The 15,639-nt window shown below is 39.2% G+C and overlaps 1 protein-coding gene across 1 annotated transcript in view; it reads left to right on the plus strand.

Moving 5' to 3' along the window:
* The window catches only part of SMARCAD1 (SWI/SNF-related, matrix-associated actin-dependent regulator of chromatin, subfamily a, containing DEAD/H box 1), a 44,724-nt gene that overhangs the window by 19,469 nt on the left and 9,616 nt on the right, over positions 1 to 15,639 (plus strand). The window contains exons 6-12 of the mRNA XM_010296269.1: positions 482 to 570; positions 2,430 to 2,519; positions 3,166 to 3,250; positions 4,780 to 5,171; positions 11,928 to 12,130; positions 13,378 to 13,468; positions 13,996 to 14,095. Coding sequence (XP_010294571.1) covers positions 482 to 570; positions 2,430 to 2,519; positions 3,166 to 3,250; positions 4,780 to 5,171; positions 11,928 to 12,130; positions 13,378 to 13,468; positions 13,996 to 14,095 — 1,050 coding nt within the window. The remainder of the gene's footprint in view (positions 1 to 481; positions 571 to 2,429; positions 2,520 to 3,165; positions 3,251 to 4,779; positions 5,172 to 11,927; positions 12,131 to 13,377; positions 13,469 to 13,995; positions 14,096 to 15,639) is intronic.

A 15,639-nucleotide genomic window follows, 5' to 3' on the forward strand; every position in this document is an offset into this window, starting at 1 on the left:
TTGATGGTAACCTCTTCAGTGTGCACCTGAGCCAGAAATCAGTCAGCACTTTCAGATTGGCAGTGATGTACATATTCCAACGCACGACTGAGGTTCAGCTTTGATTAAATAACAATTTTCCAAAAGTAGGTAGCATGAATAAAAACGGACAGACATATATCTTTGTGCAATTTGTGTGTAAAAACACTTGGCAATTACAAAAAAAAAAATGCTATTTCAGTTGTTATATATGAGAGGTAATTGCTTGATTAATTGCCAAACTGCTAATGAAAACTTAGAGGTAAACATGTACTCTGAAGCAGCTGCTTTGCTTGAAGTTTCAGTGTATCTGTGGACCATAATAGGAAAGTATTATGGAGGCTGGTAAACATCTTGTGCTGTTATTAAGTAGCTACTGTAGTGTTGGTTTGAATGATCCTACTGTTTGGGGTGAACTTAATGAAAGTAACATTCTTCTTTTCTGCCTCAATTCTTTTTAAAGCTGCTTCTCGTAAAAGGAAACTAAAAAGTTCTCCCACAAACTGCAAAAACAGAAATGAGCAAGTCACCAAAAAGCCAAAAGCTAATTATGTAAGTACTGTTTTTTTCTCTTTATGCATTGTAAAATAAGTGGAATTATCTGACTTGGTCAATGACAGTGATGTCATGAACTTGGTGTGTTTTATCAGAAAATCCTGTCAACTTCAAATCTCGCCATCTGAACAAGTCTTTCTACTTCGTTCTTGGTGGTTCTGAGTGGAATGACCTGCTTTCTTCTTTAGTGTATTGGATCCCAATAGCTTGTTCGCTGCTTTTGTGGAAGTGGTTGATGGCAGGTAGCAGTACAGTATGTAAGGAGCTGAGTACCATTCAGTTCTTGTGAACATGCGAGATACAGGCAATGGATCGCCTTGCCTCATCAGATCATTCCTTGTTTTTCCTCAGATAGATGAAGTTCAACATCTGTTGCTACTGTTCTTCTGTCTTATAGGAGTGATGTTGTTTATGAACTTCTTTGAAACTATAACTTAGGGAAATCTTTAAAATTGGCTACGTTTAAAGTAATGATTACTTTGACCTATGCTGATAAATAGGAACTATGTAATGGTCCTGGTGCATTCAGGTTGGTATTTGGCAGATCTTAATGCCCAGTCCTACAGTGCTGTCATGAGGCCAGCTCCCAGGCATCCCGGTTACTTGGATAATCCCCTACTTCCTGGAGGAGAGCTGTGAATTTTGTGAGTCAAGATTTGCTGGGGTCTGGGTTTGTTCCTCCTCACCAAATCTCTGGGTTAGGTTACAAAGGAGACTTTACTGAGTTATTACCCAGCCAGCCTAGCAAACAATGGACCTGGTTGCATGCAGTAGTTTGATTTCTGTGCTTAACAGTTCCATTACAGTTAAGAGGGGAAGGATTGGGAAAAATAAAGCTGAAGCATGAGTTTTTAAAATTCTTAATAGAGAATCGTAGTGAGAAAACTTGTAGGGCTTTTTTTCTAGCTCTTGCTTTTCCTTTGGTTCCTAAGACTAGAGCATACTTTGCCAGCTATTGTACGTAGTGTAGCTGTACGCTTAACAATGCCATAGGCTCATTGAGTGAAAGGAACCATGTCCTCTGTTACTCTGAGTGTTTCTGGGTGATCTGGTTTGTGCTCTTTCAGCAAACAGCATCATTCAGCGAAGTAAATATTGATCAAACCTGTTGGCATCTCTGCTGCAGATAAGTAGATCTGTAACCACTTTGCATTCAAAACTCTGAGAAGAAACTTGCATAATTCTTTGTGGTGAATACACAACAGAGCAGCTTGTGGCATGTAGAAGTTTTGGCACTCATAAGAAACCTCCCTTTTTGCAGGCTGCTAGTAGCTGTTAGAGAAGCTATTGTTGATGCAAACTTTTTTCCAGGTTTTGATGTGACTCCATGGTGCTGTGATACAGTATTTGTGGATTTTTTTACCTGTAAATCTTCATATAAACACACCAATTTACATGTTTATAGACTCTGGTGGGTTAAATACTGCTTGCTTAGTAATCTAACCTAACTGACTGACAGTTAACCCTGTCATCTTCTGCCTTAAATATCATCCAGAATCACTACTAACTTTTTATTTTAAAGAAATACAAACTAGATAGTTCTAAATGATTTATATTTTGGTATGTAACTTTGCACTGTATAGGCTTATCGAATAAAGAATGCCAGTCTTTCATGACTGAAGACATTTTCTATGCTTATAAAAGTTTTGGTCTTATTTTGAGCACTGGGTTTGTATGAGGAATCACTTCTACAACTTGGATTTTTTTTTTTAACAACTTTTGTTATTCAGGGTTGCTCTTTAGAATGTAAGTAATATAAATCAGGTTTGATTGTTTTTAATTGTTTTTTTCTGTTTTCATGCTTGTAATTTACATTAAATCTAACAAGATTTCTTTTTTTTTTTTTTTCCATGTAGTTGGATGAGTCAGAACCGCAAAGACAATGGGAGAGGCAAGAGATGCTTGTGAAGAAGCTGCAAAATACATTCCCTGGATTGGATAAGGAGGTGAGCTCAATGTCTCCTGATGGCACATCAGGTTTTGACTTCTTAAGAATATTGCAGCTGTTCATAGTCCAAATGAAGCAGAGTTGCAAAGAGCCCAGGCTAGGAAGGTCTCTGCTGTTGCTGCTTTTGCAATGTAACTTGCCCTGAATTGAGAGCACTTGGATGTGATCAGGACTATATGGAACTTCTATCCTACCTTTTTTGGTCCTGTGACAAGCCTGGTGTAGTCAAATTTGATGACCTACTATAAAAATGCATAGGGAAATTATCCCTCCCTCTCTCTCACACTCTTCTGCACTGGATGACTAGATATACTGTGTGCTTTGTATTAGTTTAGTATCTGAAGATACTCAGCAACTGCGCAGGGCATTTTAATACTGTGCTTTAAATTGTTGGAAGCAAAGCCTGTTTGTGTGTGTTATTACGCTTTTGAAAAGCGGAGCGCAGTTCTGCCTAAACTGAGCATACAAGGGTAAACTGAAGGGTTTTTTCCTTTTGATTTCCTTTCTTTTGAATCATCTGATTTATAGGGGTTTTCTTTGCCTTGTTCACTTGAAATTAAGTGTTAGTGCCTTAATGTTATTATGTACAGAAATGTAGCTTTTGCTTATCTTACCACAATACCAAATTTCTTATAATTTACTAGGAACTGAGAGATGTTCTTCAGGAACATAACTGGGTGTTTCATGAAGCACTGGAGGCCCTGAGAGTATTTGCAGAAGACAATGAGGGTAAAGACAGATTTATAATCCATTTTATCCCAAGATAAAATAAATAGACTTGCGATATAACTCTTTTTAAGGTCCAGCAGTGACAGTCCTGACAGCACTTTGTCTAGAAATTTGCATTGATACTTGAAATTAGTATGAAGGGGTGTGTAAAAGAAGGAAATTCAATTTTTCTGTATTTTTAAGTGTCATGATTATTTCATATTTTGCTCTGTAAGCCGAGAAAAATATATTTGTACAGTTTTGCAGAAGAAGTTGTAATTACCTATGGGCATATCATAAAATATACTTTGAAGTGTGTCGAAGCTGACATCTGCTCTGCTCCTGCTTATTTAAAAATAAGTTTGGTTGTGTTTTTTTTTTTTTTTAATTGGAGTGATTTGTACATCAGTAATTGCAAATAGCTCTGTAGGTAACAAGTGACATACGCTGTTTTATCCCTTTTAAAATACATTCTAGGAATAGAACAATACTAGAAATGGGCTGTAAATTATGCAGCCAATTTATAAATACCAGCACATTAAGTGTTGTAGGAAGCAAGAACCGTGATTCCAGGTAAATTTGCAAGTTATAACTTAAATACTATTTAATGAGTTAATTACTTTTCAGAGTGTTATGCAGCTGTCAGATATGTATATATTTTGCTGTATCAGCTATTTTAAGTATTCTTGGGATACGATAGTGTTCATAATTGGATTCCTCTCAAGTGGAGAGAGCTATCAGTATGCACAAGGTTGGGTCCTTACTGCTGGTGCTTCTGAGAAGGTAGACCTTGGGTTTGGAGCCAATCAACAGCAAGCTGCGATTGGGCAGAAAAGAAAGCATTGCAAGTGCTTTCTTCCAAAAAGAAGATTCTGAAAATGACTTGCTCACATTCTGTTAAATAACATCTATCTTACTTTAAGGCAGTAGGGTTATTTTGGTTGGAAATACCTCGTTCTTCCAGTTTCTTTAGCAGGTGCGTGTTTTTGTTCTCACACCTCTAGCGCTGTACTGAGATGCATTACAATGGAAAAAATACATAATTTTCCTGGTGCAAGTAGGCTTGTTTTCTGAAATCAACAGAATTAATATCTCTGCAGTCGGGCAGAGTGGGGCTGGTATCTCATCCCAGCGATACATCAGAGTTCTTAAACAATCTGATCTTACCTCAGAGTTTCTGCAGCCCACACATGCTACATAACATTGATCATCTGTATTTTGAGATAGCTGCATAAAACCTGCTGCTGTTTGAGCGGTATACAATTTAGCATTGCTCATCTTATACTCACATAAGTATGTAAGTAAATAATAGTTATCTTATACTCACATAAGTATAACATGTAAATAGTTGGTACTATTTACAAGTTGTAAACAGGCTTGCATTGTATTTGCTCCTTTTTTCTCGTAGTAACGCCTGCTGTTGAGTTGTGTATTAAATACTAGAATTGTGTTTTAAATCTATATAGGTTTTATTTTTGGAAGAACTGTGGGTTTTAATTTGCCCTTAACCAGTATGTGTTGACTTGTTGCCTTCTATATTGCATGCACAGGCATGGAGTTTCCTCCCAAAAGTGAAGCTTCCGACTGGACCGAAGCCTCCGCCAACAGCAGAAGTGACGAGAGTAAAGAGAAGCCGAAGCAGAAATCTTCTGGGAAAGAGCAGAACGGCTTTCGGAAAAAGGACAAAGGCAAAAAGAATATTTGGAGTACTAAAAGAGAAACAGAAGACTCGGAGGATGAGTCAGCTTCAGAAGACGGTGGTAGCTCCCTTGATGAGGACTACAGCAGCAGCGACGAGGTGATGGAGGATGGCTACAAAGCGAAAATCCTCAGCTTCCTCCAGGATGCTTCCCCGAGTGAACTGACTTTGATTCCCCAGTGTTCACAGAAAAAGGCTCAGAAGATAATAGCGCTCCGGCCCTTTAACAGCTGGGAGGCTCTGGTAGGTCTGCATTCTTCTTTTCCTATCCCCAGCCTGCCTAGAGTCAAGGTGGCTTCAGCCTAGGGAGGCTTAGATGGGTGGCCTTATCCTGATTAGGCTAAAATGCTATGTTCCTCCTAAGCCAATAGCGTTTCAAATAGTGTCATATGACCTGATTTTGAATGAACTAAGGGGTGATTTTCCTGGAAAACTCAAGCTGATTGGCTGACATTACTGTCACTCACTCTGTAACGTAGAAAGTTGGTTGATTTCACTGCAGAAGAAGAAATTAGAGCTTTCACTTGGGAAGGAGGTGTTTGCTAGCCTGTTCTCAGCTCCTGTAGCTGAAAACCCATGCAGGAGGCAAGAATGTGGCAGGACCTTTACTGCAGACACTTGAATAGCAGCAGCTTCCAGAGTAGCTCCATGATTGAAGGTGCCAGCATGGATATTTTCAGATTCATACAAGAAACAGTTGTTGTCTTTTTTTTTTTTTTGTCTTTTTCTTTAATCTACTGCAGCTTAGTCTCTAGCATGGTTTTGCTAGCTGAGCAATGCAGCCATTTTTTAGTGGAGCAAACTGCTGTTTTTTTATTAATAAAAGGTAAAGCATCAGAAGGCTAAAGCACAATCCACAACAGAAGGGAAAACGGTATCTCTTGGTAAGTAGATTATCTACTGTCACTGGGATGTTACTTTCAAATGTTTCCCATGGTTGGTTTGTTTGCCTTCACATTTCATGCAGTTTCAGTTAACTGCAAGACATCAGACCTGATAAGAATAATGTCCTGGTAAGAAATTTGAAGTGCTTTACAGCAGATTTTCTTGGTTTAATTTATTAGTGCTTTGGATTTTAAAGCAGTAACTTGTGCATAGGCCCGCTTACGGAGTAACTGGTATGTTTTTTCATCAGTATGTGTTCTGAAACCTCCCCCACTGATGTATGCAAGATCTGATTGTATTTTTTCAGAGCAGAATAGAACTTCTGCAATATGTGTAAAACAATAGCATTTATTATTTGATGTGTGAAATGTTTTACCACAAAACAGTAAGAGATACTAAACAGATTTTTAAGGAAAACAAAATGATCTTTGTATGTTGTGTTGCAAGCGGGGGAGACAAGAGGAGGATACTTGGGAAAAAAATGACAAGGTGCAGGTATGCTGCAAAAGAAATACGTTTTGCCCCAAGCCTTTGGCTTCTCACAGAACATCTGTCATACAGCTATTCCTTTCTAAACCTGTTGGATTTTGCCTGAGCTTAATTCTTTGCAGAAATATTTGCTACAGGGCTGTTCTCCTTTTCTCTGTGTAAAATATTTAATAGAAAAAAAGCTGTATGGGCCTGTTTGCATTCAAAATTTGTCTTTCATAAAGATTACTGCTGTCAGCAACCACATGTTTATGTAGTATTGTGAATACTTGCCTAGAGTAGTAGTTTGCAGCAGATTTTAGCAGATGCTTTGTATCAGTGTGGATTTAATTGTTTATAAAGATCCAGTAGCTCAGTGACCCAGTGTTTTTCCTACTAATTAATAAGAGTGGTAGAATAATGGAGAGAGATGATTCAGTTTCAGCATTAAAGAAATTGGCTTAGTTTTCAGGTCTCTTTTTACTGTAATGGCATCTTTTGTAACACAGTGTAAAGCAGTAGAAGTTGTTACCACTTGTTCATTATTAGAATTGAGGGACATCTTTTAAGAGCCTTTAGGCTCTCCACCTGAGATTAAGACTAAAGCCTACTCATTTGGAAACTGAACATCTTATTCCAGGAAAACATAAATTAAAATGGCTTTTTTTATTCTAGACAAGCTTTTTAAGTTGGACTAAGATTTTTTTTCAGGTGGGTTTAAACGAATTTCAAGCTTGTGAAGGTACTAAGAATGCTTGAAAATACATATTTTTTGGAGCAGATATTTAAGACAGGTGTTTAACTTGATCTGGTAACAAAGTACACAAAAAAATATGTAATAAACATGATTCTCAAAAAATAAATGGAGAGAGCTGAATGAATATTATAATTATAATATTATAATTGCTCACAAGGATTAATTCCTTTGGCAATTTAGAAATGCCCATACAGTAGCTCAACTAGATTTTCCAGGAGGGTAGTTTTTTATCCCGTCTTCAGTGCTGGAGATGACTGGCTGGGAGTGCCTCCTCTCAAACACTAACTTGCATAAAGAGTGATCAGATATGTCCTTGAGGCTTTAGGTGTCCATCTCCTCATTTGGAGAAGTGATGCTTCTCTGTGTGAGGACTTGGTGGCCTCTCTCCAGAATACATTTTGCGCATAGGGAGAGTATACTAAGAAAATAGATTGGAATGTGTGCTCTGAGAGCGTGCCTTTCTGAGTGCTCCTCATATTCACAACTTAAAATTGCACATTGCTTTCCGAGGGCAGAAGGTTTGGGAGGGTGGTCCCAGGTGCCTGTGCTGTAGAAGCAAGCCCAAGCGTGGAGCTGAGACAGAAGAGGAGGTGTGATGCCCAAATGGGAGATGCCGGAGCAGAAGTTCGTGAGGAGCAGCTCCTCCCTGCTGGGAATTGAGGATTATAACACAAGGGGAGCAAATGGGGATGCAGGGGTAGGCAAACTAAAGGCTGGCCAGCAGAAAGTGGGGCTGAGAGGGAGGGAGGAGCACCGAGAACACGACTCGCTGTGGAGGGCAAGGCAAAGAAGAGTTCTGAGCAGACTGCAGGACAGGATGAAGAGGAAAGTTCAGCCTTGCTGGGTCTTGGTCTGGTGTCGTGTTTTAGGTAGCTTTTGTGCAAGGGGCCAGTGTTCGGTGACATTTTCTGCTTACGGTGCAGGCCTGCTCTGTAACCGGCTTCATGCTCTACACCTCATCAGGGTAGACATGCGTTAGTAAACAGACAGCTGTTAGAGATGCCTCCCCCTGGAAGGGCTTCCCACCTTCCTCTCCTCTTTTATTTGGGGCCCTGGTGACACCCCACTGGCACACATCATGGGACAGCAGACAGCGTGATTTCTTTCCTTGGTGGAAGCACTTCTGGGCACCCATTGCCCTTCCTCCTCACCCTCACTCCTCTAAAAAAACTCATTGGCACTTAATTATATTTTAAGAGTGCTCTCTTTTCCCGACTGTTGGAATTGGCCAGTGTTGGAAACGGCAGCTCTTGGCGCTGTTTCCTCAGCAGACAGGCTGTAAACATGGTCACGTAACGGCAATACCTGCCTGTGTTCAGTGTGTACCAAGAAACAAGGGCAGAGCCAAAACTGGCTCCAGAAGGAGCCCAGCTGAGCTTTTGGGGCCTGGGGAGGTGTTCTGTGCCTTAGTCTGTCGTGTGTGCCCAATACAATTTTGTGCTGCCTCTGGTAAATGCAGGGGTACAAACTGGAGGGAGATTAATGCTATTTAGTTTCTTATTTTTAAGGTTTATAATCGTTAACTGCTTGAATTTCCTTTTAGCATAGAAACATATATATCTGTACAAGATTTGCTGTATCCTCTCATTTCTCTCATTCGTGGCATTATTCTATCACAAAATAAGCCACCTACTCTAGCATATAAAGACTTTATGTGAATTAAACAATGTGTTGTTTTTAAAAATTGCAAATTCTTAAGGAGCACATGGACTCACGCAAAATATTACATAGAAATTCTGACATAGCATATATTTAGCTTATCACTTTTACGGGAATGGGAGAACTGAGCAGTCAAAGATGGACTTACTTGTCCATTATATTCTGTATACTGCAACAGTATACGAGCCAAGAGATATAAACTCAAGGGAGGGTAGCTTCAGCTTTTTTATCATCTCTCATTTTGTTTGACTGCACATGCACAACTGCTACAAAACCCAAACTTGCAGAAATCCACTAGCACCTTGCACCAAAGCAAACTGAAGGGAAGCAGCAAATGCATCAGGTTAGAAATAGGAGCTGCTTAAAGTGGAACTGGGATTTGTTGGTCGAGGTTGAGGCTAACTTTCACCTGTAAGCAGTAAAGTGAAATCCTAAATCACCTTCAAGTGGTGTAAAGTAAGCCCGAGCAGAGCGTGCCGGCGTGGTGTTTATGCTCTGTGGGGCACTGCTGCAGCCTGAGCCCCCAGTGGACCCTTCTTTAAAGCGTGCTGTGGAAGCTCATGCGTTCAGTTGTCCGTGATGATCTCCCATATTTGTACCTCATTTGAAAAAAAATAATGAACCTGGGAGGGTGTCAGAACCTCTAGTAAACCAAAGGCCACCCGAGGATCTGCTTCGTCTTCTGCATGACATGGTAACATCTTGTGTTTCACATGTAAACCAGTGGCTGAAGTTTTTCTTGTTGTAACTTGGAGAGAAATGTTAATGTGCTGACATGAAACAATACAATTTCTGTTAATAACAGATGGCTTCATTCTCCACGCCCTTATTTATAGATTACAGGTTTTATAATCATGCCAACTGAAGCTTTAGGCATCAAAACAAATGTTGAAATTTTTTAATTGCCTATTAAAAATCACGTTCTTTTATGTCTCTCTGTATTTCTAGAGGTGTCTATTTAGAAAACTTTTTCGCAAGTGTTGACGTGTGTGCCTTAGCCTGGTTTAACCTATGAGTGTTGGTCAATTTTCTGGGTTTTTTTTTAAATGGAATAAAACCACAAACAAACCAAAAACCCCCAAAACCGTAACGGCAGGCTGTCAGTAGAGGGTATCACTTGTTTCATTTCTTTTTTTTTGAGGCAAAGCATAGCCTGCTTGTGCAGTTCATCTTAACAAAGCTTGCTTTTAATCTGCATTGTGGCAATATTGATCAGTTATTTAACATGTAATAACTGGATCATATGACCCCTTCTTTTTTTTGGAAGGAATTCCAGGAGGATATATGCCTGTGAAGTCTTGTGCTAAATTTTACCAGATCCCTGATTTTAAAATGCAGAAAAGTCTGTGTGGAAATTACTTTCATTTTAACGAAAGAATGGTAATTCCAAAAGATCTTGTATTCTTCAATTCTTTGAATCTATTAATAAAAAAGGAAGATGTCTGTCTTATGTATAAAGTTATTTCACTGTAAAAATATGTATGAAAATAGTGTAATTACAAATGTGACCTCAGTTACCATAGAAATAAATTTATTAGAAGCTTTTGCACTTTCTGCAGACAGCCCTGCATGGAATCCAGGAGAAGCTGATGGGCCTGAAGGGTGTGTTTTGACACAGCTTCAGGCTTCTTGTCTCTAAACCCGAGAATATCGGTATTGTAGTGAAGATACAAAGTTTAGAGGAAGGAGATATAAAGTAACTAGTGTGGGCTTGGGGAAGAAAGCGATGGGGGTAAGGCTTCTGTGTCAAAATTAATAATGTTTTATAGTTTTAAGGGGAGGGGGGGAAGAAAAATTTGAGTTTTCATTAAAGACATGGTGTCACATGGTAGGTCTGTGGCTGGCACAAGGTTGTGAGAATGGGACTTGTAGGTAGCAACAAAGAGACCAAGACTTCATGGAGAAAGCATGAGTTCATGATTGAAGTAGGAAGGATTGTGACATGGACCCATTATTTAAAAAAATAAAAATTGGTGTTAGATTAGATGTATCTTCTGGCAAGCATGAGTGAAGCAACCTTTGCTCTTAGTAGTAGACTCAAACTACAAAGCAGCAGAGAAATTAGCCTTGGTCAAGGTGGGAACACATTTGTTTTGAGAAGGCGAGGACGTGGTGGCAGAGCACTTAGAGTAACTTAAAGATATCTTCTCGGCCAAGACAGGAGGGAATACAGGCTAAACCAGGCGCACTGAGGAGCGGTGGACAGCCTTGTCTTAGTTTGCATTTACACTGAGATTCTGCCAGCTTGTTTACTATGACATTCAGAAAATGTATTTGTGTGTTTTATCTTGTTTGTCCCTCTGTAAAACGAGGATAATACTGACTTGAAGCACGCACGTGCAAAAAACTGGAGAAACAGAATGGTGCTAAAACATCGTCAGGATGACGGTGCTGCCAGTGGAAAATGTTCGGCAAGGGCTAATGACCTGGCAGGTTTGTGTAAGTTTGTGTTTCATAGATTTCACAGGAGGTCAGGTTCATTGCAAGAAAAAAAGAGTATAGGTGAGTCTTGGCTTCGTGAAGAAATTCTCCAACACTGAAACTTGAAGAACTGAAAAGAATGAACTGATTCTTGCTCATCTTTTGGTCTTGTCAGTACCTGGTGACCACAAAAAACCGACACAGTTTTGGGAAACTTCTTATCTGCCCTGCCCCCACCTGCATAAGTCCAGGTTGAATGTGCTGTTTGTGGTACAGTTAGAACTGGGACCAAGTAATACTGAGCTCTGGACAGATTAATAAAAAAAATTAATAGCCTTCTTCATAGGTTGGTTTGCCTTGGTGCCTACATTATGCTTACATCTTGTATCTTCAGTAACTAATAGGGATTGCTTAAAAGGACATCTGATGATAATCAGTACATTTTTTTTTCTTCCTTTTGTGGTTTTGCTCTCTTAGAGGGCCTGGCCTTCAAAGCTTGCTTTGCGCTGTGTGTTGCTGGCCCTTGAAAATTTTAGGAGTTTAAAGCTCCTATATTTTACGCTAGAAACTCCTTGGAGAAATTTTCTCTTTTATTTTAAGATACAGTTTAAGATAAGTTTTACAGGGCGAGGAACTGTAATGATGACCTTTTTGCAGTGGACTATTGGAAGTTTTGAGAGGAGATTGGGATGCTGTTGCTGTCTGCTACTTGAATTACTTGCTGCCTGCAGTAGTTGTGGATTTTCATCATGGCACCTTTGCTGCTATTGCCAGTGCTCATAGTATTTTTTTTTTAAATTATTTTGCAGTTTACAAAAATGACTAAGACTACTGGCTTGTCAGAAGACATAGTGTGGAATTGCAAGATACTGCTGAAGGAGAGGGACGTGGTTCTAAAACTCATGAATAAATGTGAAGACATTTCAAATAAACTGACAAAACAAGTAACCAGGATTACTGAAGACGGAGGGTGCGGATGGAACATAGAGCAACCCTCCATTCTGAATCAGAGGTATCTTTCCCTTTTTTATACTTTACAGGCGTGTTGGATAATAAGGAGTACTTGAAGACTGAGATTTTCAAAACTGCAGTCTCTGAAAGTAGAGTTGCAAATGTTTAACACTTAGCAGCTCTCGGTGAACTAGGTAGTGATGTGCAACACCTGAGGGAATCCAGGAAATGTTTTTAGTGTATAAGGAAAGCTGGTAAGGAGGATAAGAACATAAACCCAAAAAGATGCCACAGTGCTCAATACCTTGTTTTACTTGCTGCAATTTTTGATGAACGTAGAAGCCAACCATCAGTGATGGGATTATGAGTTAGCGATTTATTTCAAACAAAACTGCTTCTGCAATGGGAGACCTTGTATTTCAAAGATGCCAAATTGCAATGAATCTGAGAAAACTTCTAAAGTTTATCAACTGGTCTGAAGACCTCAGTCAGGAAGTTCAGATGTACAAAAGGATCTGGAACTCTGTATCCGGTGGGAGAGGCACCGGGGATGTGTCGGGGGGAAGGATTTAGTTTGGAGAGGTAGATTCGTAAGGATCTCCAAAAGGATATTGGGAATAAAGAAAGATCTTAAAAGGAATGAAAATGGATATAGTGGGGGCATTATCCTAAGGGTTAAAAAGCATAGGGGTGAAATGGCAATGGCTGTAGTAGCAACCTGGATTAGACTTGGAGACTTATTAGTGGTAAATAGCAAAAGGATTATCAGCTGTGTCAAAACCTGAGCGGATGAGCAAACTGCTTGGAGGGAGCTTATCAGTGATGTTTCTTCTTTGGCAAAAAATGCTGAACTAGGTGACTTGCTATTGGGTGTGTTTTGTGGGCTGTGTATATTTGGTTTTTTGTTTGGTGCAGACACCACCAGTAACTGTATAACAGAGCAAACATAGTGATGCAGCTGCTAAATGCCACTTAATTTTTTGTGTATTTTAAAAATTACCAGTTGTGTAACTGCTTTTAACTGGTTGTGAATCATTGATTTTAGAAGAAAGGTATTTACTGTAATGTTCATTTTGATCATTTAAGATGTATGAAAATTTAGATAAACTACTTAGAAAGTTCAGAGGTGAGGTGCTCTTTTTGGTATTTAGGTAACCCATTAAATAAAGTTGGATTTGGTTTTCACTACACCAGGAGATCTGGAGTACATTAAAATACAGGCAATGTTAAACTTACATTCTGTGATTAGCATATTTCATGGAGAAAAAATTAAAAGATGGTAACACATTAAGCTTGATTTCTTGACAGTTTGGAACTGAAGCCGTACCAGAAGATTGGTTTGAACTGGTTAGCACTGCTGCATAAACATGGATTGAATGGCATACTGGCTGATGAAATGGTAAGTATGACACTGGTTATTTAAGAATTGTTATAAGTTTTGCGAAAATGACTTTGTTAAATTCTCTCATTTCCTAGAAACATCAAGCAAATTGTAAGTAATTTGTTTTAGCTAATATAACTTGAATTCCAAACACTTCCTCCAAATGTTTAGAAGCTTCTGAGCTCTCACTTTGAATTTGAAATTCAAAAGTAACCTAAGATTCATGGACACTGATAATTACATGTCACATGGTATCTTCTGATGCAATGGAAGCAGTTTCTACCACAACAGATTATCTTCAAACCATTCATGTTAATAGCTCCTTGCCCATAAATAGAACTCATTCTGCTTGTCCAGCATTTATTCGTAGTGAGCCCCTATCTTCTATGTTTCTGTTAGTTTCAACAGTTAAACAGAACAGTTTTTCTATGCAGATTTGTAATCTTTAGTTAATATTGACTACAGTGTAATTGTCTTATGAGTACAAAATGCTATTCTGTTCTACAGATTGTAAATTTTGTTTAAATGGATTTGTTTTCTCTTAGGGCTTAGGAAAAACAATTCAAGCTATTGCATTTCTAGCTTATCTCTACCAAGAGGGCAATAGGGGTCCCCATTTGATAGTTGTGCCAGCTTCAACGTTGGGTAAGTTCCAAGCTTCAAAATTATTTGTTTGGTAAAAAAAAAATTAAAAAAAAAGGACAGACTGTGAAACAAAGATAATTTTGTGAAAGAAAACTTAATTTTCTTATGGCGATATTCAGCTCCTCAGGTAATTTGAATTGGAATGCAAACCATACTGAAGGCATCCTTGTTCTGAATTAATTAGACCTAACATGGGATTATTTTTTTTAATAGGCTCTGTATGCTTCTCAAAAAATAAAGCTGCTCGTTACAATTTGAACTTGTTTAGCAAAATAGTCTTTTTACTGAATATTGGCCGAAATTCCTGGTCTTCGGGCTGTGTTTAGGATTAGGTTTCATTGCATTTGAGACATTTAGTGTCTTTTTTCTTCTTTGCTGTATAGCATCTGTCAAAGCAGATCAAAATCCTAAAGTGATAAGGCTGACTGTCTTTTAGTTGTGTGTTTTGATTGTTTTATGACCTCAGTCCAAAGCGGGAATGATATGGTAGAATAAAGTAGGTCCGTGAAGCTGATGAGTTTGAGCAGAAACTAGTTCGCTATGGAGTTAAATTTGGCTTTGTTGAATTATTATAGAAAGGAGAAAGTATCAGGTTTAATTTAGAAATAAAATGCTGCTTTTAATATAAAATACTTACTTGGGCTTCAAAATTTCTCTTAACACAGCAGAAAAGCTTCCGGTTGTTCAACATCAATTTGAAATTGCCATTTTCAGTGTGCTTTTAAAATCCACTGGAACGCATTTTTTTGAAGAACTCTTAAAAATGCATGTCACTTTACACCTTTATGTACTCCTCGGGTTTTAACAAAAGTACTTTTGTGACATGAATTGTCGAGGTTCGTGAATTGTAGTGGCATGTTGGTCCAAGCCCACCAGCGTGGGGATGCCTGGGAAGTACGGTCTACCTGCATCTTTGCTGTCAATTTTCCAAAGGGGTTTCCTCAGCCCTGATCTGGGTCCAGCCTGGGTCAAGCGGCCTTCACCAGAGACCCCCTTCTGCTGTGGTTTGGGGTCAGCATTTGTGTTGGCTGTCAAGCAGGTTCCCCTTGGGCATGGTAACGTCGCTGGCGGCTGCTCTGCTGGCTGCACACCTGGAGCCGGTCGAGCTGTCAGGCTTCCTTGCCAAATCCCAGAGGCACTGTCTCTCCTGATGAATTACTTCTGGATGCAAGTACCGACAAATGAAGTGATTTGCTTTCTGAGGAATTAACTGTCTAGGGAAGAAATCGGGCTGAGAAGTTACGCCTTGTACTATTTTACATGGTGGTTACCGTCTGCGCAGGCTCTGTTTCTGTAGGAGTTTTTAAAGTGCGAGCTGGTTAAGCAAGAGTTATTGTCGTGGTTTAGCCCCAGCCAGCAGCTAAGCACCACGCAGCCGCTCTCTCACTCCTCCTCCCCCAGTGGGGCGAGGGAGAGAATCAGAAAAAAAACTCGTGGATAAGCTTGAGATAAGCACAGTTTAATAGGACAGAAAGAGAGAAGGAAACAACAATGATAATACCAACAAAGGAATGTACAAGAACAAGTGATGCCCAATACAGCGA

Source organism: Phaethon lepturus, unplaced genomic scaffold (assembly GCF_000687285.1).
Source record: "Phaethon lepturus isolate BGI_N335 unplaced genomic scaffold, ASM68728v1 scaffold3130, whole genome shotgun sequence".
In the NCBI taxonomy this organism is placed as follows: Eukaryota; Metazoa; Chordata; class Aves; order Phaethontiformes; family Phaethontidae; genus Phaethon; species Phaethon lepturus.